This window comes from Stenella coeruleoalba (genome assembly GCF_951394435.1).
Source record: "Stenella coeruleoalba genome assembly, chromosome: 21".
NCBI lineage: Eukaryota > Metazoa > Chordata > Mammalia > Artiodactyla > Delphinidae > Stenella > Stenella coeruleoalba.
In genome coordinates, this window is record NC_137167.1 from 2,424,138 (window position 1) to 2,450,286 (window position 26,149).

A 26,149-nucleotide genomic window follows, 5' to 3' on the forward strand; every position below is an offset into this window, starting at 1 on the left:
ACTGATTAGATGAGGCCCACCCACATTATGGAGGATTTTCTCTCCTCGTTTAAACATGATTTTTCTTTTCTTTCTTTCTTTCTTTTTTTTTTTTTTTTTTTTTTTTTTTTTTTTTTTTGGCTGTACTGTGTCTTCCTTGCTGCACGTGAGTTTTCTCTAGTTGCGGGGGCTACTCTGTTGTGGTGCATGGGCTTCTCATTGCAGCAGCTTGTCTTGTTGTGGAGCACGGGCTCTAGGCATGCAGGCTTCAGTAGTTGTGGCTCATGGGCTCAGTAGTTGCTGCTCACGGCTCTAGAGTGCAGACTCAGTAGTTGTGGCACATGGGCTTAGTTGCCCTGTGGCATGTGGGGTCTTCCCAGACCAGGGATCAAACGCATGTCCCCTGCATTGGCAGGCAGATTCTTAACCACTGGACCACCAGGGAGGTCCCTAAACATGATTTTTCTAATTATGAAATATTTTAAACAAGAACAGTACAGAGGGAAATATATCTAGTGCCAGTGATGAAACATGTTATAGCTACTCTCCAGATACAGTGAATGTTAAAAACCATATTTACTTCACATCTGCTTTTATTAAGAAATAAATCCTGACAGAGAGAATTAAGGCTTCTTTTTTATTCCCTTTTTGATTCTATTTCATTCTCTCCTTCCCAATGGGTGAACCACTCTTCTGAAGCTGTCCTTTCCATCCATATTTTTATACTCTTATTATATATATGCATACCTGTGTATTTCTATAAAATATATTTTAAAAATATAAAACATAGGTATATATATGTTTCTATAAAACAGAATATTGTGTTTAACATTTACATGGGTATCATGTTATAGACATTCTTCTGCAACGTGTGTTTTCTCTCAACATTATGTTATCTGGGTTTTTCTTTGTTTATAAATGAGACTGGCTCATTCATTTTACCTGTAGTGCAGTGTTATATGATATATGTTATTTAAATATTTATAATACACACACTATAAAACACATAATGCTTTATTTGTGTTTAACGATGATATATATTTTATTACACACACATATCATTATTCATTCACCCCTTCTCCTACATTTGGTACATTTTATTGCTATTGCAGAAAATGATGTGGTATACACCCTGAACATGTCTCATTGTAGACATTCATGATAATTTCTTCAGGGTATACATCTAGAAGTGGAAATGCTGGGAGGTAGGGTATGTGCATCTTTAATTATATTAAATATTGCCAAATGCCTTCCAAAGTGATTATACAAAGTTATACTCCCACCAGCTATACTTGAGAGTTTTTCTTCCTATATACTTGACATACGTGGTATTGCCAGACTTCTTTGTTAATCTAACAGCCTGCGGTGGAACCACCTTAATTTAATTAGCATTGATTTGTTGTCCAGTTAGCCTTTTTTTATTAGTTTATAAAGAATTTATTTTTCCAATTCTTACATTAATTTCCATGAAAAGCCTTATATTGACTTCTTTATTGGTTAAAAAAGTCAAATATTATTCACCATGATTTTTTTTAATGTACTATTTTTTTAACATCTTTATTGGAGTATAATTGCTTTACGTTGTTGTTAGTTGCTGCTGTATAACAAAGTGAATCAGCTATACTTATACATATATACCCATATCCCCTCCCTCTTGTGTCTCCCACCCACCCTCCCTATCCCACCCCTCTATGTGGTCACAAAGCACGAGCTGATCTCCCGGTGCTATGCTGCTGCCTCCCACTAGCTATCTATTTTACGTTTGGTAGTGTATATATGTCCATGCCACTCTCTCACTTTGTCACAGCTTACCCTTCCCCCTCCCTATGTCCTCAAGTGCATTCTCTACATCTGAGTCTTTATTCCTGTCCTGCCCCTAGGTTCTTCAGAACCATTTTTTTTTTTTAGGGTCCATATATATGTGTTAGCATACGGTATTTGTTTTTCTCTTTCTGACTTACTTCACTCTGTAGGACAGACTCTAGGTCCATCCACCTCACTACAAATAACTCGATTTCGTTTCTTTTTATGGCTGAGTACTATTCCATTGTATATATGGGCTACATCTTCTTTATCCATTCATCTGTCGATGGACATTTAGGTTGCTTCCATGTTCTGGCTATTGTAAATAGTGCTGCAATGAACATTGTGGTGCATGTCTCTTTTTGAATGATGGTTTTCTCAGGGTATATGTCCAGTAGTGGGATTGCTGGGTCATATGGTAGTTCTATTTTTAGTTTTTTAAGGAACCTCCATACTGTTCTCCATAGTGGCTGTATCAATTTACCTTCCCACCAACAATGCAAGAGGGTTCCCTTTTCTCCACACCCTCTCTAGCATTTATTGTTTGTAGATTTTTTAACTTCTTTTTTTTTTTTTTTTTGCTGTACGCGAGCCTGTCACTGTTGTGGCCCCTCCCGTTGCGGAGCACAGGCTCCGGACGCGCAGGCTCAGCGGCCATGGCTCACGGGCCCAGCCGCTCCACGGCATGTGGGATCCTCCCGGACCGGGGCACAAACCCGTGTCCCCTGCATCAGCAGGCGGACTCTCAACCACTGCCCCACCAGGAAAGCCCTGTTTGTAGATTTTTTGATGATGGCCATTCTGACCGGTGTGAGGTGATACCTCTTTGTACTTTTGATTTGCATTTCTCTAATAATTAGTGATGTTGAGTGTCTTTTCATGTGCCTCTTGGCCATCTGTATGTCTTCTTTGGTGAAATGTCTGTTTAGGTCTTCTGCTCATTTTTTAATTGAATTGTTTTTTTGATATTGAGCTCCATGAGCTGTTTATATATTCTGGAGATTAATCCTTTGTCCATTGTTTAATTTGCAAATTTTTCTCCCATTCTGAGGGTTGTCTTTTCATCTTGATTATGGTTTCCTTTGCTGTGCAAAAGCTTTTAAGTTTCATTAGGTCCTATTTGTTGAATTTTGTTTTTATTTCCATTTCTCTAGGAGGTGGGTCAAAAAAGATCTTGCTGTAGTTTATGTCAAAGAGTGTTTTTCCTATGTTTTCCTCTAAGAGTTTGACAGTGTCTGGCCTTACATTTAAGTCTTTAATCCATTTAGAGTTTATTTTTGTGTATGGTGTTAGGGAGTGTTCTAATTTCATTCTTTTACATGTAGCTGTCCAGTATTCCCGACACCACTTATTGAAGAGACTGTATTTTCTCCATTGTATATTCTTGCCTCCTTTGTCATAAATTAGGTGCCCATATGTGCATGGGTTTATCTCTGGGCTTTCTATCCTATACCATTGATCTATATTTCTGTTTTTGTGCCAGTACCATACTGTCTTGATTACTGTAGCTTTGTAGTATAGTTTGAAGTCAGGGAGCCTGATTCCTCCAGCTCCATTTTTCTTTCTCAAGGTTGCTTTGGCTATGTGGGGTCTTTTGTGTTTCCCTACGAATTGTAAAATTTTTTGTTCTAATTGTATGAAGAATGCCATTGGTAGTTTGATAGGGATTGCTTTGGGTAGTATAATAATTTTCACAATATCGATTGTTCCAATCCAAGAACATGGTGTATTTCTCCATCTGTTTATGTCATCTTTGATTTCTTTCATCAGTGTTTTATAGTTTTCTGAGTACAGTCTTTTGCCTCCTTAGTTAGGTTTACTTCTAGGTATTTTCTTCTCTTTGTTATTGTGGTAAATGGGATTGTTTCCATAATTTCTCTTTCTGATTTTTTGTTGTTAGTGTATAGGAATACCAGAGATTTCTGTGCATTAATTTTGTATCCTGAAACCTTACCAAATTCATTGATTCGTTCTAGTAGTTTTCTGGTTGCATCTTTAGTACTTTCTATGTATAGTATCATGTCATCGGCAAATGATGAGAGTTTTACTTCTTTTCTAATTTGGATTCCTTTTATTTCTTTTTCTTCTCTGATTGCCATGGCTAGGACTTCCAAAACTATGTTGAATAAGAATGGCGAGAGTGAACATCCTTCTCTTGTTCCTGATCTTAGTGGAAATGCTTTCAGTTTTTCACTATTGAGTATGATGTTTGCTGTGGGTTTGTCATATATGGCTTTTATTATGTTGAAATAGGTTCCCTCTATGCCCATTTGCTGTAGAGTTCTTATCATAAATGGTTGTTGAATTTTGTCAAAAGCTTTTTCTGTATCTATTGAAATGATCATATGGTTTTTATTCCTTAACTTGTTGATATGGTGGATCACATTGATTGATTTGCATATATTGCAGAATCCTTGCATCCCTGGGATAAATCCCACTTGATCATGGTGTATGATCCTTTTAATATGTTGTTGGATTCTGTTTGCTACTATTTTGTTCAGGATTTTTGCTTCTATGTTCATCAGTGATATTGGTCTATAATTTTCTTTTTTTGTGATGTCTTTTTCTGGTTTTGGTATCAGGGTGATGATGGCTTCATAGAATGGATTTGGGAGTGTTTCTCCCTCTGGAAATTTTTGGAAGAGTTTCAGAAGGATCAGTGTTAGCTCTTCTCTAAGTGTTTGATAGAATTTGCCTGTGAAGCCACCTGGTCCTGGAATTTTGTTTGTTGGAAGATTTTTAATTACAGCTTCAATTTCATTACTTGGAATAGGTCTGTTTATATTTTCTAATTCTTCCTTGTTCCATCTTGGAAAATTGTACCTTTCCAAGAATTTGTCCATTTCTTCATGTTTGTCCATTTTATTGGCATATAGTTGTTTGTAGTAGTCTCTTATAATCCTTTTTATTTCTGTGGTGTCAGTTGTGATTTCTCCCTTTTCATTTCTAATTTAATTGATTTCAGTCCTCTCCCTTTTTTTCTTGATGAGTCAGGCTAAGGGTTTATCAATCTTGTTTATCTTCTCAAAGAACCAGCTTTTAGTTTTATTGATCTTTGCTATTGTTTTCTTCATTTCTATTTCATTTATTTCTGCTCTGATCTTTATGATTTCTTTCCTTCTACCGACTTTGGGTTTTCTTTGTTCTTCTTTCTGTACTTGCTTTAGGTGTAGGGTTAGATTGTTTATTTGAGATTTTTCTTGTTTCTTGAAGTGAGATTGAATTGATATAACTTCTCTCTTAGAACTGTTTTTGCTGCATCCCATAGGTTTTGGGTCATTGTGTTTTTGTTGTCATTTGTTTCTATGTATTTTTTTTTAAGTTTTTACTTCCCTTCAGTGATGATAATAGCTACTCTTTTTAAAAAATTATTAATTAATTAATTTATTTTGGCTGCATTGTGTCTTCGTTTCTGTGTGAGGGCTTTCTCTAGTTGCGGCAAGCGGGGGCCACTCTTCATTGTGGTGCTCGGGCCTCTCACTGTCACGGCCTGTCTTGTTATGGAGCACAGGCTCCAGACGTGCAGGCTCAGTAGTTGTGGCTCACAGGCCTAGGTGCTCCACGGCATGTGGGATCTTCCCAGACCAGGGCTTGAACCTGTGTCCCCTGCATTAGCAGGCAGACTCTCAACCAGTGTGCCACCAGGGAAGCCCTATGTATTTTTTTATTTGTTCGATTTCTTCAGTGATCTCTTGGTTATTTAGTAGCGCAGTGTTTAGCCTCCATGTATTTGTGGTTTTTACCGTTTTTTCCCTGTAATTGATTTCCAATCTCATAGGCACTGTGGTCAGAAAAGATGCTTGATACGATTTCAATTTTCTTAAATTTACTGAGGCTTGATTTGTGACCCAGGATGTGATCTTTCCTGGAGAATGGTCTGTGTGCACTTGAGAAGAAAGTATATTCTGCCACTTTTGGGTGGAATGTTCTATAAATATCAATTAAATCTATCTGGTCTATTGTGTCATTTAAAGCTTCTGTTTCCTTATTTATTTTCTGTTTGGATGATTTTTCCATTGGTGTAAGTGAGGTGATAAAGTCCCCTACTATTAGTGTGTTACTGTTGATTTCCCCTTTCATGGTTGTTAGCATTTGCCTTATGTATTGAAGTGCTCCTAAGTTGGGTACATAAACATTTAGTTGTTATATCTTCTTCTTGGATTAATCCCTTGATCATTATGTAGTGTCCTTCCTATGCCTTGTAACAGTCTTTATTTTCAAGTCTATTTTATCTGATAACGAGTATTGCTACTTCAGCTTTCTTTTGATTTTCATTTGCATGGATTATCTTTTTCCATCCCTTCACTTTCAGTCTGTATGTGTCCCTAGGTCTGAAGTGGGTCTCTTGTAGACAGCATATATATGGGCTTGTTTTTGTATCCATTCAGCCAGTCTGTGTCTTTCGGTTGGGGCATTTAGTCCATTTACATTCAAGGTTATTATCAATATGTATGTTCCTATTACCATTTTCTTAATTGTTTTGGGTTTGTGGGTCTTTTTCTTCTCTTGTGTTTCCCACCTAGAGAAGTTTCTTTAGTATTTGTTGTTAGTTTGGTGGTGCTGAATTGTCTTAGCTTTTGCTTGTCTGAAAAGCTTTTGATTTCTCCATCAAATCTGAATGAGATCCTTGCCAGGTAGAGTAATCTTGGTTGTAGGTTTTTCTCTTTCATCATTTTAGGTATATCCTGCCACTGCCTTCCGGCCTGCAGAGTTTCTACTGAAATATCAGCTGATAACCTTATAGGGATTCCTTTAAATGTTATTTTTTGTTTTTCCCTTGCTGCTTTTAATATTTTTTCTTTGAATTTAATTTTTGTTAGTTTGATTAATATGTGTCTTGGTGTGTGTCATCTAGGGTTTATCCTATATGGGACTCTCTGTGCTTCCTGGACTTGGGTGACTATTTCCTTTCCCATGTTAGGGAAGTTTTCAACTATAATCTCTTCAAATATTTTCTCAGACCCTTTCTTTTTCTCTTCTTCTTCTGGGACCCCTGTAATTTGACCCCTGTAGTGCATTTAGTGTTGTCCCAGAGGTCTCTGAGATTGTTTTCAATTCTTTTCATTCTTTTTTCTTTATTCTTCTCCTCAGCAGATATTACCACCATTTTGTCTTCCAGCTCACTTATTTGTTCTTCTGCCTCAGTAATTCTGTTATTGATTCCTTCTAGTGTATTTCTCATTTCACTTATTGTATTGCTCATCTCTGTTTGTTTGTTCTTTTGTTCTTCTAGATCTTTGTTAAACATTTCTTGTATTTTCTCAATCCATGCCTCCATTCTATTTCCAAGATTCTGGATCACCTTTATTATCATTACTCTGAATTCTTTTTCAGGTAGATTGCCTATTTCCTCTTCATTTTTTTGGTCTTGTAGGTTTTTACCTTGCTCCTTCATCTGTGACATATTTTTTTGCATCTCATTTTTTTCCCCTTTGTTTTATGACTGGGATTGTGTTCCTGTCTTACTGGTTGTTTGACCTGAGGCTTCCAACACTGCAGTTTGTAGGCTGTTTGGTAGAGTTGGGTCTTGGTGCTAAGATGAGGATCTCCGAAAGACCTCACTCCGATGAATATTCCCTGGGGTCTGAGGTTCTCTGTTAGTCCAGTGGTTCGGACTCGGAGCTGCCACCCCAGGAGCTTCAACCCAACCCCCAACTCATGAACCAAGATCCCGCAAGCCGCACTGGGTGGCAAAACAAAACAATGTAAAAAATAAAATTAGACTAGGAAACTAACAGCTATGTTAGAAAAAATATAAAAATTAAAATATAGATGAAACAACAACCAGAAGGTAAAACAGAACCACAATAGTGAAAAAGAGGAGGAGGAAAAAAAAAAGGTGGAAAAGGCCTTGGTTGTGGAGGGTGGTGCCTAAGCAAGGGGGAGGTTTGGGCAGTGGGCGGGTCCTATGCTCAGGACCCACAGGGCTGGAAAAGGTGGGGGGTAGGGGGGTGGGGCGGGTGGGGCTTAGGCTCAATGGAACATAAGGGACCCAGGAATGCCCCCCACCCCTGCTTCCAGCGGGTGGGGGACCCCACCTGGGAGCCTAGCAGGCCTCCTGGGCTCGAGTGGGGGGGCAAGCACCCTCCTCTCCTGCTCCTCGCATCCTGAAGGGCCCCTCCCACCTGCCTCTCCTGATCTCCCCAGCCTCCCTCCTATGTCCCCAGGACCCACGTGGTCTGGAGTGGGCTTTAGAGGGTGGGAGATCGGCTTGGGAGCTTAGCAGGCTCCCCAGGCCCCAGTGGGCAGAGCAAACGCCCTGTGATCCTCTCCCACTCCTCTGGTCCTGGAGGGCCCCTCCCCCCTGCCTCTCCTGTTCTCTCCCCACCTCCCTTCTATGTCCCCAGCACCAACCCAGCCCCGGGGGGACCTCTGAAGGCGTAGGACCTGGCCTGAGAGCCAGGCAGACTTCCCCGGCTAACTGGGCGGGGGAAACGCTGGGCTCGCATCCCCCCGATCTGAGCCCCTGAGGGTCCCCCTAGGTGTGGGAACCCCTGCCCCCTCTCAGTCACCCCTCAGGGGCACCGGTCCTGTCCAGCCTCCATTTCTCTTGCCCTCTCAGTCCCTCCACATCGTACCGGTTCGCTTGGGGGTTCCTCTCGTCTCCTTGGGCATTGGGGCAGGTACCCTAGTTGTGGGGAGATGCAAAGTCTGCGTCTTCCCACACCTCCATCTTGACTCCACCCTGTAATTTATTTTTATATATGATATGTGGTATAGAGGCTTGATTTATCCTTTTTCATACGGGTGGCCAGTTGTCCCAACATCATTCCTTAAATAGTCCTTCCTTTCTCCACTGATTGGTAATGTCAAGTTTTAAAACTCTCGTTGGGATTTTTAATGGAATTGCATTGAATTTGTAGATTAATTTGGAGAGGGAATTGCCATCTTTATGTTATCATATCTTTCCACCCGTGAACATGGTAAATGTCTCCTTATATTTCTTTTTAAATCATTAAATAAATTCCCCATACATGACATGCACTTTAAAGAAAGCAAACCAGACTTTAGTTGTATGTACTTATATTTTTTGTTTCTATTTTGAAAGAGATTTTTTAAAGTATGTCATTGGTTGTTGGTGGTGTAAAGAAGTTATGTTTTTATATATTGATCTTGAGTCCAGTAACACTGTTGAACTCTTATTAATTCTACTGTCAGAGTATTCTGTTGGAGCTGTAATATTTCGAGGGCTAACATGGGCCAAGCATTGCACTGCACTCTTGAAGAAGGTAACTTTCATTCCCACTCCATAGAAGAAGAACCCAGGAACTAAGATGGTAGGTTCTTTCCCCACCTGTGGTGGCAGAGGCAGCATTCACACCCAGATCTATTTGACTTCAAAGCCACAGTGTATCTGCACTAGGACAAGTGAGAACACCCATGTGGTGCTTTTTATTAACCTGTGAAGTTTAAATCAGTGAACAGTAATACCACAGAGATTTGCTTCTCTGATAAATGAACGAGGTCACTCAGTCTCACAGTCAGTGGTGAAATGGGAGTGTCAAAGAGACCTCATTCAGCTATGTCTTGCCCCATCCTTGCCTCTGAGAATAAGGGAAAAGCACGCTTTTGTCTGGACACTGTTTTGCTCACTTCCAGGTGGGATTTCAAGAAGCAGTTATTTGACATACAAATGCTCCAAGGCCACAGGGTTTGGAGTAACAGAAGTGCAATCTTATTATGATTGTGGCAGTAGGTACCCAAATGTATGTGTTTGTCAGAATTGATCTATGACACACTTAAAATTGGTGAATTTTATTGCATGTAAATGATATCTCAAACTAATTTTAAAAAATTTAATGCCCCAAAGCAGCACAGAGTTTTCTTAGCTCCTAGCTCGGAAAGGTAGTATGGTGCAGGCTTAGTACCAGACTCCAAGATGGATCACTGGGTTTCAGTTGTGTTTTCTCCTCTGTAAATGGGTATAGTATCTACACCACGGCATTGTTTTTTAAGTAAGTCAGCTGACATGCGTGAAGTGCTTAGGGCCTGGTGCAGTGTTTCTGTTGTAAGCAGAACCGATCAGCTTCCTATTGGAAGTTCACCCCTCCTGTCCTCCCTGCCTTTCTGTTCCTCATCACCCTCACCCCACCACCAAGTATTGTCTTGAGTAGCAGCGTCACATACGAGGAAGAGGCAGCACTTCAACAAAATAGATCTTAATTACTGCCCAAACCATCCTACGCTGTTTCCTCAAGTATTTACTTAGGGCCTGTCCTTTAAAAGCCTAGAGCCCTGGAGGTCACCCCAGAAGGCAACAGTAATTTGGAAGGACCAGCGGATAGCCACCCCACAAACAGGGAATAAAGCTGTGTGGAAAGTTCAGCATAACAAGTAGTTAGGGTTGAGCATGGGGTTAGGAGGGAGGATGTGGTGAGATGGCAGTGAGTCCTAGGGTCACTGAAGCGTGTCTTCTCTTTTCTAGATTTATAATTTTCTGAGTAGTGTTGTTAAGTCTATTTGGTTTTGTTTCCTTAAGAGGGATTGTTTTCTTCTCTGTTCCTCACTGCTTATCTCCTCGCATGCTTGTGTTGAGTTCAGGACTGTCTTGACCCTCGAATATATCCTTGTTTTTATCCATTTCATTCTTGCGTGTGGCCACCCTATTAGAGCGCCTTTTGGTCTGGACCGTTTGTGCAGTTGGTGATAAGTGCTGGGGAGCCTTCCTGGCCAACCTTAACACCCCTCTGAGCAAAGTCATTTCACTCATTCTGTTTCCTGCTGTGAGTCTTCAATGTGGGTAGATATGTAATTAATCGTACCACTTCTTGGAGAAAAGGGCCAAGGAATAAATAAAACTGAAGTTTGAAGGTCCATCCAGAAACCCACAGACCTATTTCTTCATTCCGTCCATTTTCCTACTCCTGTTAAATATGCAACAGTGTCAGGAGCTTAGGAGCCAGCAGGAACTAGGAGTGGGAAGGTGGGAAAAAGATAGAAGTAAATGTATAAACAGATTTCTGATTTAGGAGATTTCTAGTTACTTCTGTTGTTGTTAGATAATTCACATGCTTGCTTTATGCATCAACAGCTGATCGTTATTCCTCTGAAATGTAATTTATGCTTCCTTATCCGAAATTGGAAATGCTTAGACTGTTGATGAAATACTTCCACCTGATTTATTTCTTGTGGATGTCTTTGCTGTCGTGGCATATAATCGAACGTGCCCTCCAAATGCTTTACATTTTTTTAAAACTTTACATTTTAAGCTACTTAAAAAGCAAATCCTTTTAACATCCATGGGCTACCCACACAGTTCATACTGCAACTATTTTGATTCTTTCCATATTTGCTACACTCTCCAAATTTTCATCCTCCATTGGGGGTAAATCCTGTCCATTTCTGTGGAGGCAGTTATTCGCTGGAACTTAAGTTCCCTAGAGATGATTGTCCAGGAGGAGTCCTGTGTCTTTGTCTTCCCAGTGTTACCGAGTCCAAGTTCATACTGCTCAGGGCATGACAGGCCGATACATTGAGAGATGAGGTGTTGGGGCAGAGAAGAGTAACTTTATTCAGAAAGCCAGCAGACTGAGAAGATGGTGGACTAGTGTCCCAAAGAACCATCTTACCCGAGCTAGAATTCAGGCTTCTTTTACACTAAAAGGGGAGGTGGTGTGCTTCTTGATGTTAGAATCCTTTGTTCTTGCAGCTGTCCACATAGGTCACGACGTTCACATAGGTCAGGTCACAACAAGACAAAGGTTATTCTCTGTTCTGCAACTTTTTATCTCTATATGAATGGAAAGCATTGTACCTTTAAAGTTCAGGCCTTGAGAATGGGCTACCCTGTATATTTCAGGATATAGGCAGCATTCTTTTTTACAAAGGTGCAGAGCCTGCATGACTAAGCACAGGCCACAGAGCTCAAAGGTTAGAGCTAAAGGAATAGGTCCAATATGGAGTCAGGTTTGTTCTTCTCCATCATACCTGCAGTGTGCCATCCAGGCTCCATCAGCACAGTCCTCCAGGGCTGAGTGTATATACCTGGATGGGTTGCATTGAGAAAGTCTCACAGAAGCCTCCCTAGATTTCTTTCAGGCTAAAACCTTAATTAACCTGGAAACTGGCATCCATAAGCAATAATCTGTCCTTCAGCTATTTTGCTGAGGAGTGGAGGTTTCTTAATTGGGGGGCCATCAAAATTCTACCCATCTCTCACAAAGGGATTTTTCAAGCTTCTGTCTTAAGCACAAATTACTGATCTGTGTGACTTTTCAAAGTCACCCAAATGTATTCACCCTGCCTCACTTACATCTATGGTTCAGCTACCGCATGGAGTGGAAGAGGCTGTGGTCGGAAGCAGGAGGACGTCGGTACCTGTGCGTGGCAGTGATCTCGCAGAGGCCGCAGGGAGTGGTGGCGTGAAGGGAGATCTTAGTTCCCTGCCCAGAAATTGAACCTGGGGAGCCTGGATGAAAACCAGGAATCCAAGCCACCACACCCCTGGCTCTTGCCCGCAGTGAAAAATGCATTTCTCACAGAGGAAAAACTGTAAAAACCGGTACAAAGTTTATTATTAGAGACACAGCACAGCAAGTGGGAGAGCACACAGGGAAACTGTTTAGTTAAGACAGAAACAAGGCAGAGATGCACACCCGGAGAGAACGGGTGTGGGTGTCCTCCCTAATGAGGAGTGCAGTAAAGAGGCGGTGAAGTCACTTATACAGGGCAGTTCTTCTGGGTCTCTGTTTACCTCTGGCCAATTATCTGGTTTCTTTCTCCGCACCTGCCCTGCCCTAGGACCCTCCCTAACACGTGTGTGCGCAACTTTTTTCCAAGATGGATTCCAGCCCAGAGGCCTATGGGACAGCCTTAGCATCACCCATTATGGAGTAGTGCCCCCTCCTTTTTGACCCCCAAGGAGGCTTTCTGCACATGTGCAGCGTCTCCCTTGCCGCAAGGGTGGGACATATGTGACCTCTTGATCCTTTACCCCTCCTTTAGCCCCTCTCTGTTCCTGCCACAGCTGTTATCTTCAGGCATCCACAGGAGACAGAGTCTGGCTATTTACACTGTGTCTGTTGTCACTTCCATTGCGGAGAGCAAACAGGAGGCTGATTTTAAATGTCTAACCTGGAACCTGTCTATCTCCTGTCTCAGGAAATGCAAACAGAAGACTAGTCTGGCCTGAAGCCCACTTTTTCCTGCCCCCTGAAATGTAAACGGGAGGCCAGTTGTAAATGCCTGGCTTGTAAATGCCTGGCGTGGCTATCTCCAGCCTCTGCAGGGGAGGGCACGGGGAAGCCCTGACCTTGGGAGGAACCAGCAGGGCCTGAGCCACGAGCCCCGGGAGTCACCTCCGTTCAGCATCAAAGCTTCATCTACAACGAGGCATCAGAGCACTTTGTCCAAATTATTCTCTGTGGTTCTCCTATGTGCCTGCGTAGTGTTAGTTCAGATTTCTGAAATACCTGAAGATGAAACATAGAGAGGTGAAAGCTACGGTATTTATTCAGATTTGAGAAGAGCTATCTTTTCTGCAGCGAATACTGCGCATTGCTTTTTTTCTGGGAGACCCTGGCTTTTCTCATAAATTACCCAGGGCTTAGTATGTTATTCCAATAATGCTGAGAACAGTCCATTAACCCCAAACCCTCTCTTCCTTGAGTTTTTCAAATGATGCAATTGGGTCCTCACCCTGACGCTGCTGGCCACCGGGGTCAGGGCCTGCTGGCACTCGGAGCCTCACACTTCCCATCACTGACGCCCACGGCTCTGGGTTTGCGGTTTCCGCTGTGGTCTTGGAGGGACCTCGGAGGCAAGAGAGAGGGCAGTGGGTGGGTCCCACCAAAGGGAGTGGCTCTGCTTGGGGGTTTACTTGTGATGCGTTTCTGGAAAGGGGCATTCTACTCTTCAGAGAAGTAGCTTTAAGTCCACGCTTTTGTTGTCAGACTTTCTTTGTCACGTGCCTTGTGTCCTGGACTTCTGCTGCCACAGCCAGAGCAGGCTAGACGCTGCTTCTTGAGCCGGTGCGGGTAGGCGAGCACGCGCGCTGGCGACAAGCGCATCTCTGGGGCCTGGCCGCCTGCGCTCGGCTCCCGGTCCCCCACCAACCGGCTGTGTGGCCTCAGCAAGTTGCACGACTCCTGCACTTGACTCTCATCAGTCTGATGCAGATAACGACGTTACCTGCCTCCCAGGGCTGGTCTGAACAAGGTAGAATACATAAAGTACTTAGAACTGTGTGTGACGCATACTCAGGCCTGGTTAGTAAGTGTTAGCCATGGTGATGAAGTGAGAACAAACGATGTAATTTTAACCTTTGAATTATTAAGGAAACATTATGAATAATACTTTAAGAGCTCTGACCGTTTTTCATCATCCCTAAGGTGCCTGAGACGTCAAGGGTGAATGTCGGCATTACGGTGCGCCTCCTTCTACACAGAGGACCAGGGCAGGACCCAGAGCCTCTCTGAACGTGCTTCCTGTACATGCTGAAGGGTCAGAGAGTGTAAAGTAGGAAGGAGCTCTCTCCCAAGTTTAAGACTCCCCGGGGATAACGTGTACACTCGCAGTCTGCAGGGCTCTGCCTGGAAGAACCAACGTGCCCGCCGGGGACAGGTGTTCCAGATGGGTGTGTGTGATCCTGGCCTGGGGTCAGGCACCTGGTCCAGCCAGCACTCGGGACCCACCCGAGAGACCTTACGCATGTCAGGAACTCTGCAACATGGGCCTTCCCCTTTGTCCTTGAAGGGCAGTGACAGTGCCTCTTCCTCAGGCCACTGTGAGGATTAAATGAGGGAATGCACACCTGGAGGAATGCCAGGCAGACACAAAGAACCCTCAGTGCTGTTGTTATTGGGTTATCTTTCGTCTGGTTATCAAACACAGCTTTTCCAGACACTGGAAGCAGGTCACACAGATGTACATGTATCAGCAGAGTTAGACCTAGCGGTGCCTTGGAGAAACATGAGTGCACCCCTTGTCCCCGTGGTAACAATTCTCAGACCTGAGGCAGCGGTTGCTAGAAGTGTCCTAGAGAAAGAAGTAAGACAGAATTATTCGTTAGACCTTTTCTGGGCATCCTGAGTGGCAGGTGCTGAGGCTGTGAAAATAAATAAGGAGTGGTACCTGCCCTCTCATTGCTCGCGCGGTGGAGCAGGGAGACACGAAGCAGAATGTGCCGTGGTCCCCTCAGAGCTGTGGACGGCGCTTGCCCAGGTGGAGGTCGGGCCAGGTGAGCCCTTGGAGAGGCTGAGTGAGTGCTCACCGGGCCTGGAGGACCCTCAGCCTCAGATTGCTCAGGGAGAGATGAGAACGCTTCATGCTGTTGGGCTGAAGCTTGGAGAACACGGAGGAAGGGCCGGCAAAGGGCATCCCGTTTACCTGCCCTCCTTCTGTAGGGGAGTTGCTGTCACTTGGCTTTCCAGTGAGGGTCCTGCGGGGGGTTCTGAGTTGTTTCAGGTCTCCTGGGGTCCATTTATCGTCTCCTGTGCAAACACAGTTTTCCTGGGCCTGGCCTGGAGCGCTAAACCTACACTCGCAGGGGTTTAGGGCTGTGCTCTCCAATATGGAGCCACTAGTCATGCCTGGCTCTTTACAGCAAAATTAATTAAAATGAAAACTTGAGTCCCTCAGTCACATGTCAGGTGCTCAGTAGCCACACATGACTGGCACAGACAACATTTCCATCGTCACAGAAAGTTCTGTTGAATAGGACTGTTCTTGAGGGCGCCGGGCGTCACGCAGACGACCGGGACAAGTGAGACCTTTCTCTCTGCTCCCCTCCAAGCCGGGGGTCCAGGCTCTCGGGAGCTTAGCCCCTTCCCCTGGCACAATGCCCTCTGCTGTCCCCCGGGCCACCGCCGTTCTGCCCCACCTGGCCTGGATTCAGCTCCAAAATAGACCGCTGGGTGAAGAGCTGGTTCATTTCAAAAAACTGGTGAAGCAGAAGGCAGCTTTTATGTATCCGTTTCCACTAGTGCAGAGATCCTTCTATGCTCCTAGACAGGTTTGATTCTTGTGTGAGGAGAGCTGGTGCGAGGGTGGTGGCCTGGAGGTGTCACAGCCTCAGGGACTGGAGGAAGGCCACTCACTGCTCTAGAATTAATTTCTTAGAGTTGTGCACGGGGCACGAGTCCGTGGTGATTAATATCTGATGCTGGACTTCGGCATTGCATTCAAGAGCTCCCTTTACGGGGGAGCTTGGCAGTGACCTCAGTCAGGCCTCCCTGAAGGCACCCGCTGCCATCGATGGAATCGTGAGAAATTGTCCATCGACCTGTATCACAGGTGCACCAAGAGAGCATGGCCTTCAGGCGTGGTGACCCTGTTGTAAAGCAAAAAGGACAAAGCCTAGTTCCCGTAGCATTCACCTTCTGCACCTGCCGTGGGTACCACCGAGTGGAAGGAGGCCCCATTAGGACCAAGTTCTGGTGTCTCTGGAGATGAGACAGCACCAGGACTTGTGTGTAATGAGGAATAGTTACAGACTGGGAGGCTCTCGGATGGTTTGATCTACAGCTACTATATGACCTGATTTTAGGAGGAATTTGCCTTATTCTGGTTATAATTTTCCAGAATAGCTTTCATTTTAGGAATCCAAATCCCTCTTGATAAAATCCAGACATTATACATTATAACATCTGTCCCATCTGTTGAAGTAATCTGGAATCTCAGAGTCAGCCTGTCAGTAAGTCGGGGAGGGGAGAGAAATCTTTTCAGAATGAGCCCCTCAGCTCGATTCTGAAGTCAGTGAAAAATACCCCTGGTTTCAGAGACAGACCCAGAGTCTTCAAACCTTGGTCCCCTGCAGGCCCCAGGCAGGCTGGTCACCTGTGGCCTTGGTTCAGCCTCCGGTTGCCCTCCGTGGGACCGGTGTGTGCAGAAGGTACAACAGGCAGACAGAAGCGGTCGTAGCGGGGGAGCTCACCTGGGCGTCACTTGGGCACCTGACGCGGACACCCAGCAGCTGACCCAGGGGCTCCTCAGGGTCACGGTGCCTGCCGTGTCCAGTGGCTCAGTCTCGCTGGGGAAGGGCAGGAAGGTGACTGGAGAGGACAGAGAAGGTGCCCCATGGGGCAGGGACACAGCAGAGCTGGGGCCAGAGGAGAGGCGGCAGGCTCATTTCCTGTCCAGCGCCCCCACTCCCACCCCCATCCTGGCGTCGCCCTGGGGCTGAGCCTCACGCACCGGGACGTGCAGGTGCGGGCCCTGCAGGGGGGACGGGGCAGGAGGCGGGCCGGTCAGCTGGATTTCCAGTCCTCCCTTTATTAAAGGTCTGCTTACAAGAGAGAACGTAGAAGCAGTTTTAGTTTAGGCTTCACCCTGGATAATTAGGTTTAATTCTCAATTAACTTTACCACCTTTAGTCATGTTAGACTAAAGGGCTGTGATAATCCATTGCCTTTCCACCAGGAGGTTTTCTGGGTTTTCCTGATAACGATACTGAGGAGCAGCATGGGAGAAGGCAGGGGTTCCCATCTGCTGACGCGGGAAAGGGCGCAGAGAACGCTGCTCCCCAGGTCAGAGGTCAGAGTCGCTCACCGCCCTCACCACCCTGCCAAGACGTGTCTGTGCGCTTTCTGGCTGTCTCATCACATTGCTGGTTCATCTGAAGAATTACACTAGGCATGAGAAGGGGAACCGGGAATACGGGTCAGACGTCATGAGTGTGGACTCATTGGGGGAAAGGCCGGTCTGAATCAGTGTGAGTTCATGAGGCATCCAAACTATACACATGTATACACAGGGGTATAAAACTCATGTGTATATACATGAAGGCTTTCATTCTTCTGAATGTATGTGAAGACATAAATATTAATAGATAAGCATATATACCCATGTACATGCATATACCTGTATATCTACCCTCATTCCTGTAAATGAAGCCTCCTTTAGGAGTAGCCACAGCAGAGGGCACTGGGTAGGCCTGGGCCCATCCCGCTTCTGTCACTCACTTGTTGACACCTGACCAGGGTGTCCACCTTCGGCACTGACGGCATTGGGGCTGGATCACTCTTTGTAGTGAGGCTGTTCTGTTCACGGTGGGAGGTTTAGCATCATCCCCGCCTCAACGAACTGGAGGAAAGTAGCCCCCCACCCAGGACGACCAAAAATGTCTCAAGACATTTCCAGACATTGCCCTGGGTGGGAACTACCGTTCCAGATCAAGCAGGATCATTCCCAGGCCACAGAGTCCCCATCAGTCACCTGGGGAGAGCTCACCCTCCCAGGACGACCGTCAAGGGTCCGACGACACTCAGAAGCCACCTGACGCCTGTGCTGTTGTCAGGGGGTGTGCGAGTGGGAATGTGTTCTGAGGGGTAAACGTTTCAGCTCTCGTTTATACTATCCATTTGCTTATGTGACCTACCCCGGCCCCGTCACCAAATACCAGATGACGAATGATACTATACCGTATTCCTAAGAAGTCCAAACTGGACTTAAACTTGCTCAGATTTTTATTAGCTTTATCCACACGGCTGTGTTTAACAGAGGGGAGTTTTGGAAATGATTTGGCTGAAACACCTCTTCTTTCCCACAGGAATTCTCACCGTACAGAGAGCGAATGAGCTTCTGAGCACGTGCGTGCCAGGCAGCTTTCTGATCCGGGTCAGTGAGAGGATCAAGGGCTACGTCCTGTCCTATCTGTCCAAGGACGGCTGCAAACACTTCCTCATAGATGCCTCCACGGACTCGTACAGCTTCCTGGGTGCCGACCAGCTGCAGCACGCCAGCCTGGCTGACTTGGTGGAGTACCACAAGGTGAAGCGATGCGCAGACTTCACTGGCTCTGTGATAGGGGTCCTGCAGCAGCTCTGACAGTGAAAGGCAATTGCAAGAAAAATGACGGACACAAGCAGTGGGGGATTAGCCTTTGATGACCCCTCCTGAAAATCAGGATTGTCAATGGCATTTCCTTTACCACTGAACCTAGTTCCTCCTCAAATGCTCAGGGAGAACCCACTGGGGCAGAGCATGCAGGAGATGCTACAAAATCTGTGCACTCTGATCACATCTGAGAACACTGCTGTTTTTATTGAGGTATAGTTGATTTACAGTGTGGTGGTAATTACTGCCGTACTGCAGAGTGATTCAGTTATACATATATATACATTCTTTTTTTTTTAATATATTCTTTTCCATCATGAGAACACTCTTAAGTTAGAGCACAAGCCCAGGAGGGAGGGAGACCACGTGGCAGTTTGCGGGCAAGAAAAATCTCTTTCAAGGCTGCCTAAGCCAAGGAAGCTTTGTGAACACCAGGGGGGACCAGAGGTTGTGTGCTCTGGAAGCTCTGTGAACACCAGGGGAGACCAGAGGTTGTGTGCTCTGGAAGCTCTGTGAACACCAGGGGAGACCAGAGGTTGTGTGCTCTGGAAGCTCTGTGAACACCAGGGGAGACCAGAGGTTGTGTGCTCTGGAAGCTTTGTGAACACCAAGGGGAGACCAGAGGTTGTGTGCTCTGGAAGCTCTGTGAACACCAGGGGAGACCAGAGGTTGTGTGCTCTGGAAACTCTGTGAACACCAAGGGGAGACCAGAGGTTGTGTGCTCTGGAAGCTTTGTGAACACCAAGGGGAGACCAGAGGTTGTGTGCTCTGGAAGCTTTGTGAACACCAAGGGGAGACCAGAGGTTGTGTGCTCTGGAAGCTCTGTGAACACCAGGGGAGACCAGAGGTTGTGTGCTCTGGAAGCTCTGTGAACACCAGGGGAGACCAGAGGTTGTGTGCTCTGGAAGCTCTGTGAACACCAGGGGAGACCAGAGGTTGTGTGCTCTGGAAGCTCTGTGAACACCAAGGGGAGACCAGAGGTTGTGTGCTCTGGAAGCTCTGTGAACACCAGGGGAGACCAGAGGTTGTGTGCTCTGGAAGCTCTGTGAACACCAGGGGAGACCAGAGGTTGTGTGCTCTGGAAGCTCTGTGAACACCAAGGGGAGACCAGAGGTTGTGTGCTCTGGAAGCTCTGTGAACACCAGGGGAGACCAGAGGTTGTGTGCTCTGGAAGCTTTGTGAACACCAAGGGGAGACCAGAGGTTGTGTGCTCTGGAAGCTCTGTGAACACCAGGGGAGACCAGAGGTTGTGTGCTCTGGAAGCTCTGTGAACACCAGGGGAGACCAGAGGTTGTGTGCTCTGGAAGCTTTGTGAACACCAAGGGGAGACCAGAGACCAGAGGTTGTGTGCTCTGGAAGCTTTGTGAACACCAAGGGGAGACCAGAGGTTGTGTGCTCTGGAAGCTTTGTGAACACCAGGGGAGACCAGAGGTTGTGTGCTCTGGAAGCTCTGTGAACACCAGGGGAGACCAGAGATTGTGTGCTCTGGAAGCTTTGTGAACACCAAGGGGAGACCAGAGGTTATGTGCTCTGGAAGCTTTGTGAACACCAAGGGGAGACCAGAGGTTGTGTGCTCTGGAAGCTCTGTGAACACCAGGGGAGACCAGAGGTTGTGTGCTCTGGAAGCTCTGTGAACACCAGGGGAGACCAGAGGTTGTGTGCTCTGGAAGCTCTGTGAACACCAAGGGGAGACCAGAGGTTGTGTGCTCTGGAAGCTCTGTGAACACCAGGGGAGACCAGAGGTTGTGTGCTCTGGAAACTCTGTGAACACCAAGGGGAGACCAGAGGTTGTGTGCTCTGGAAGCTTTGTGAACACCAAGGGGAGACCAGAGGTTGTGTGCTCTGGAAGCTCTGTGAACACCAAGGGGAGACCAGAGGTTGTGTGCTCTGGAAGCTCTGTGAACACCAGGGGAGACCAGAGGTTGTGTGCTCTGGAAGCTCTGTGAACACCAGGGGAGACCAGAGGTTGTGTGCTCTGGAAGCTCTGTGAACACCAGGGGAGACCAGAGGTTGTGTGCTCTGGAAGCTTTGTGAACACCAAGGGGAGACCAGAGGTTGTGTGCTCTGGAAGCTTTGTGAACACCAGGGGAGACCAGAGGTTGTGTGCTCTGGAAGCTTTGTGAACACCAAGGGGAGACCAGAGGTTGTGTGCTCTGGAAGCTCTGTGAACACCAGGGGAGACCAGAGGTTGTGTGCTCTGGAAGCTCTGTGAACACCAGGGGAGACCAGAGGTTGTGTGCTCTGGAAGCTCTGTGAACACCAGGGGAGACCAGAGGTTGTGTGCTCTGGAAGCTTTGTGAACACCAAGGGGAGACCAGAGGTTGTGTGCTCTGGAAGCTTTGTGAACACCAGGGGAGACCAGAGGTTGTGTGCTCTGGAAGCTTTGTGAACACCAAGGGGAGACCAGAGGTTGTGTGCTCTGGAAGCTTTGTGAACACCAAGGGGAGACCAGAGGTTGTGTGCTCTGGAAGCTTTGTGAACACCAAGGGGAGACCAGAGGTTGTGTGCTCTGGAAGCTCTGTGAACACCAGGGGAGACCAGAGGTTGTGTGCTCTGGAAGCTCTGTGAACACCAGGGGAGACCAGAGGTTGTGTGCTCTGGAAGCTCTGTGAACACCAGGGGAGACCAGAGGTTGTGTGCTCTGGAAGCTCTGTGAACACCAGGGGAGACCAGAGATTGTGTGCTCTGGCGGGGTAGGGAGGGCAGGGCTTCCTACTAAACTGTCATAAGTAAGACTCAGGAGCCGCCTAATACCTGTGCTGCTGTCACTGGGCACAGCCTGACCTGTACCCTCTGCTTCACAGGAGGAACCCATCACCTCCCTGGGGAAGGAGCTCCTTCTGTACCCCTGCGGTCAGCAGGAACAGCCGCCCGACTACCAGGGCCTGTTTGAGTGACAACCTCATCGTGTCATCCTGCAGCCGCCAGCTGGGCCGTCCTCTGGACAGACAGACACCGCGGAGATGGACACTTGTGTATGAAGCCACATCGCCCTGCAGGGAGCCGATCCTGATCAAGTGAAAGGACCCTTGGGGGTCCCATGGCGACCTCTCTTTTGCACAAATGCTGGAGTTTAATTAACGCTAAGAGGGAATCACCTCTGCATTGTACGCACCCCAGCAGTAAAGGGAGAAGAACCCCCATCTCTGCAGCTCCCAACATGAAGGCTACAACCCTAGTGATGTATGGAATAAACGACGAAGACATTGGAACCTTTTAGGAATTAAGGGGCACCTCAAAACCAGAAGTCCTCCATGGCCTTGGCACTCCCTCTCTGCCTCATCTCGGAAGGTCTCGGGGTCCTGTTCCTATGAAGTTCCTCGGTGGCGTCAGGGACTGGCGAAAGAGCCTGCACTGGTGGCTGAGCCCACGGCCCTGCACGCCTCACTTGCGGTGCATGTGTGGGCCAGGGTGTAAGACACACAGGGAACACAAGTTGCGGGTGTTGTGAACTGAACGAGGAGTTTGAAGGTGTAGGACGAGAGCCTTCACATGTACAGAAATACTCCGGACGACGGCAGGGGGTGAGGGGCCCTGTGTGAGGGGTTCGCTGGCTCTGGGGAGCGGGGCAGGGCTCTACCCAGGACCTTGCCGAGGAGGGTGAAGCCACATGCGTGCCTTGGATAGACAAGGGCAGAAGAGTGAGCTTTGTGGACACTAGGTGCTGTGGGTTGAGTCCCCCAAAGAGACATTGAAGTCCTAACCCCCTGCACCTGTGAACGTGGCCTTATTTGGAAACAGAGTCTTTGCAAATGTGATCAAATTAAGACGAGGTCAGACCAGATTAGGGCGGGTCCCAAAGCCAACGACCGGCGTCCTTATAAGGAGAGAGGGGTTGGGAAGTTGAGGTGCGTACGCAGAGGGGATGGCAGCCAGGGGACAGCAGAGGCAGGGCCCCGAGTGACAAGCCGCAAGCCAGGGAACGCCGGGGGCCGGGGGGGGCAGCATGGAGCAGACTCCCCAGAGCCCTGGAGGGGAGCATGGCCCTGCAGACACCTCGATTCCAGACTTGTAGCCTCCAGAACTATGACAGAATAAATGTCTTTTGTCTTAAGCCACCGAGTTTATGGTAATTTGTTAAGGCAGCCCTAGGAAACTAATATAGATGTTTATGTAATTGCAGACCCTGATGTGCATTGTGAACCTTTGGTTGCCGTACAGCCCGCCAGCCTCCTGAGGAAGGGAAGGCGGGAGATAACTCCCCCTGCCTCTTCGGCTCTCGACGCAGATTTGCTCAGTCAGGCAGGCATCTCATGCAGGAGCTCCCGGGCCAGCCCAGCAGGGCGACGGCCTCTGGGCGGCCACCAGGATCACGCGGGAGGATGGGGTTTGCTGGTACTCCAGGCTTGGCTCCTGTGGTGGCATTCATTTAAAGGACGCATAGGGTTGTAGCAGTCTGTTCGTGAAGTTGTTGGCTGTGCAAGACACACCTGGACAGTGTAAAATGTAGCCAGAGAAGAGGGTGGGGTACACGTATATGAGTGAGTGTGCATGGGTGTATGTGTGCTTTAATGAGAAAGTTTTTAAACTGATCATTGTTAGGTGTTTCTTGAAATGTTCCGTGTGGTTTCTGTTGTCTGAGAGACAATGGTCAGTTGTCTAAGAGAACCTGTCTCTTAGCTTTCATTTCTAACAGTAGTCCGGCAGTCATGACATTATAAAATTGCAGACATACACAGGGCTGGAAGTCAGAAACTTCTGTTACCGGGCTTCCCTGGTGGCGCGGTGGCTAAGAATCTGCCTGCCAATGCAGGGGACACGGGTTCGAGCCCTGGTCCGGGAAGATCCCACATGCCGTGGAGCAACTAAGCCTGTGCGCCACAACTACTGAGCCCACAGGCCACAACTACTGAAGTCCGTGGGCCTAGAGCCCATGCTCCGCAGCAAGAGAAGCCACCGCAATGAGAAGCCTGCACACCACAACGAAGAGTAGCCCCTGCTCACGCGACTAGAGAAAGCCCACGTGCAGCAATAAAGACCCAACACAGCCAAAAATAAATAAAAATTTTAAAAAGAAAAGAAAAACTTGCGTTCCCATCTCTTCCCACCATTAGCTGTGTGACCTTGGACAGGTCCATCTACCTCTCTGAACTTCAGTTTTTCACTTCTAGCAAAACAAGGTGGGATAACCAGGTAATTATTATTTTCATCCATCTCTGAAATCTTAAGGTTCTGGAATAAATAGAAAAATACCCTATAGCCACTAGTAATTATGAAGACATATAAGATTCTAGCATCACCCTCTGCCTACAGTTATTTTGGAGGAAATAAGTACAGTCCTATCCGGATGTAACTACAGAGTGACACCCTATCGGAGGAAGACTTAGAAAACAGGTGACCAGACTGAATTAACCTAATATTACCAGGAGGGGCAGACTTGAGTTCTCTACACTTTTACCTCGTTGGCTATTGATATTCAGAGGAAGAAACTGTCCAGTGTTTGCTGATAAGATGGCCAAGAGTAGCACTTGATATTCCGAGGGAGAGTGGTTTACATAACTTAGAAACTGTTTACCACTAAATGGGGTTGGGGAGGCCTGAATTCTCATCCCAGCTCTGCAATTAGACTCAGTGTCCCAGGGTCTGAGCCTGGTTAAGGCTGAAGGAGAGGACGTCCAGCCTCTGGCCTGCTCTCGCCCTCCTGTGGCCTCGATATGGCCAGCACCCAGACCTGCCTGCCGAGCTTTCCTGGTCTGGGATGCTCCCCAGCCCCAGGCACTGCAACCTGCGCACCTCCGTGGGACTGTGCTGAATACCGCTCCCTGACCGTGGTGACTCTTCTCTCCCCCAGGGAGACTGCGGGTCTCCTACAGTTGCCCCAGACCCTCCGCTGCCCCTCCCCACTGCCAGAACCTCACACTCCCACCAAACCCCCATCAAGGCACAGGAGGGTGCACCAGAGAGTCACTCTGTACTCTGGCATCACCAGCAGGCTAAGTGACAAGCAGAAGTGTCAGTTGGCTCAAACCTTACGCCAAGAAGAGGAAGACACAGGAACAGCCAGAGAAAAAGTGAACCCGGGGCACAGGCAGATCACTTGAGACATCTCAGGGGCATTTGCACCAGAAATTGCCTCTCTGAGCTAATGCTTTGGAATTGACCATCCTTTTAGCGTAAGGTCATGGCTGATGTGGCATGAGGTCTGTTTTTAGGTTAAAAAAATTAAGGTCAGGACTTCCCTGGTGGTGCAGTGGTTAAAGAATCCACCTGCCAATGCAGGGGACACAGGTTCGAGTCCTGGTCTGGGAAGATCCCACATGCAGTGGAGCAACTAAGCCCGTGCGCCACAACTAGTGAGCCTGTGCTCTAGAGCCCACGAGCCACAACTACTGAAGGTTGCGCGCCTAGAGCCCGTGCTCCACAACAAGAGAAGCCACCGCAATGAGGAGCCCACGCACAGCAATGAAGAGTAGCCCCCGCTCGCCGCAACTAGACCAGCGCAGCCAATAATAAATAAATAAATTTTTTAAAATTATGGTCTACGTTTTTGCAATTGCCACCTCTGCAGGGGCGGCTTTCTTCACGCACACGCATCCAAACATTGGTTATGTCTTCACATATCTCACATATATATACCCTGGGACTCCTGCATTTGGTGCACAGAGAAGACACAGAAATGATTTGTGGGGGATGTTGGGATGTGTTTTCATGGGGCCTCTTTGCTTTCATTTTGTCAAGAACATGTTCCAGACTGCATTGCACAGTTTTCTGTTTTAGAACATAAGTTTTCTACATTTATATCTTTAAATAATACTTCAATTTGAATTATGTGTTCCCGTCCTCCGGAGTAACTATTTTTGACTTAAAAAAATACACAACGTGAGAGTTGTGAGTTAAGTTTTATTTGGGGCAAAATAAGGACTGCAGCCCAGGACATGGCTTTTCAGATAACTCTGAGAAACTGCTCCAAGGAGGCGAGGGGGGAGCCAGGACACATAGGAGTTTTGCAACGAAGGGCAGGTAGTCGGGAACGTCAAAGGATTATTGTTAATTAAAGAAAACCAGATATCTCAAAGAATTTAGCGCTTTTCTATGTATGGGAAGATGCAAGAGTCTGGGCTCACTGAAATCATTCCTTTGACATGCATTGAACTATCTGGGGCCAGTATCCTTCGTTTTCACCTCCTGAGTTTCCTTGGGGCTCACCGCAGGGAGTGGCTGCGGTCTGTTGGCTGCTAGATGGCAGGTATTCTTTTCAGCCCTGAGTTTCCTCCGGCTCTCGTTGCAGGGCTGCAATCATCGGTGACTGTGACATCCTTTGTTTACTGATATGGCAGGAAATATTCCGTTCATAAATATTCCATTTATCACTATACATCTTACTTAGATTTCCCTCCTTTGCCTTCCATTGTTGTAATCTCATTATTATTTTCCTCTCTCCATCCTCTTCCTTGTATTTTAGGAGAACTGCTCACTCTTTCTTTTCCACTCACAGGTTACATTCTCCGCAGTGTTAATTCTGCCCGTACAGCCTGCAGTGTGGACATTAATAATTCTGTTTCCAGAAGTACTGGCTCTGCCTCTTTACCTTCCTGTTCAGGGAATCTGTAGATGTCCTACTACTGCCCCAGACTGAAAGCCACCAGGAGGCGTA

General features: G+C 46.8%; 1 protein-coding gene across 3 annotated transcripts in view; it reads left to right on the forward strand.

The window, feature by feature from the left end:
• Positions 1-22,998, forward strand: part of SH2D4A (SH2 domain containing 4A) — a 75,807-nt gene extending 52,809 nt beyond the window's left edge. For all 3 annotated transcript variants that reach the window (XM_079909138.1, XM_079909139.1, XM_079909140.1), the window contains 2 exons: positions 18,269-18,489; positions 21,360-22,998. In XM_079909138.1, the coding sequence (XP_079765264.1) occupies positions 18,269-18,489; positions 21,360-21,452 (314 nt within the window). In that variant the 3' untranslated portion in view covers positions 21,453-22,998. The remainder of the gene's footprint in view (positions 1-18,268; positions 18,490-21,359) is intronic.
• The last annotated feature ends 3,151 nt before the right edge of the window (positions 22,999-26,149 follow it).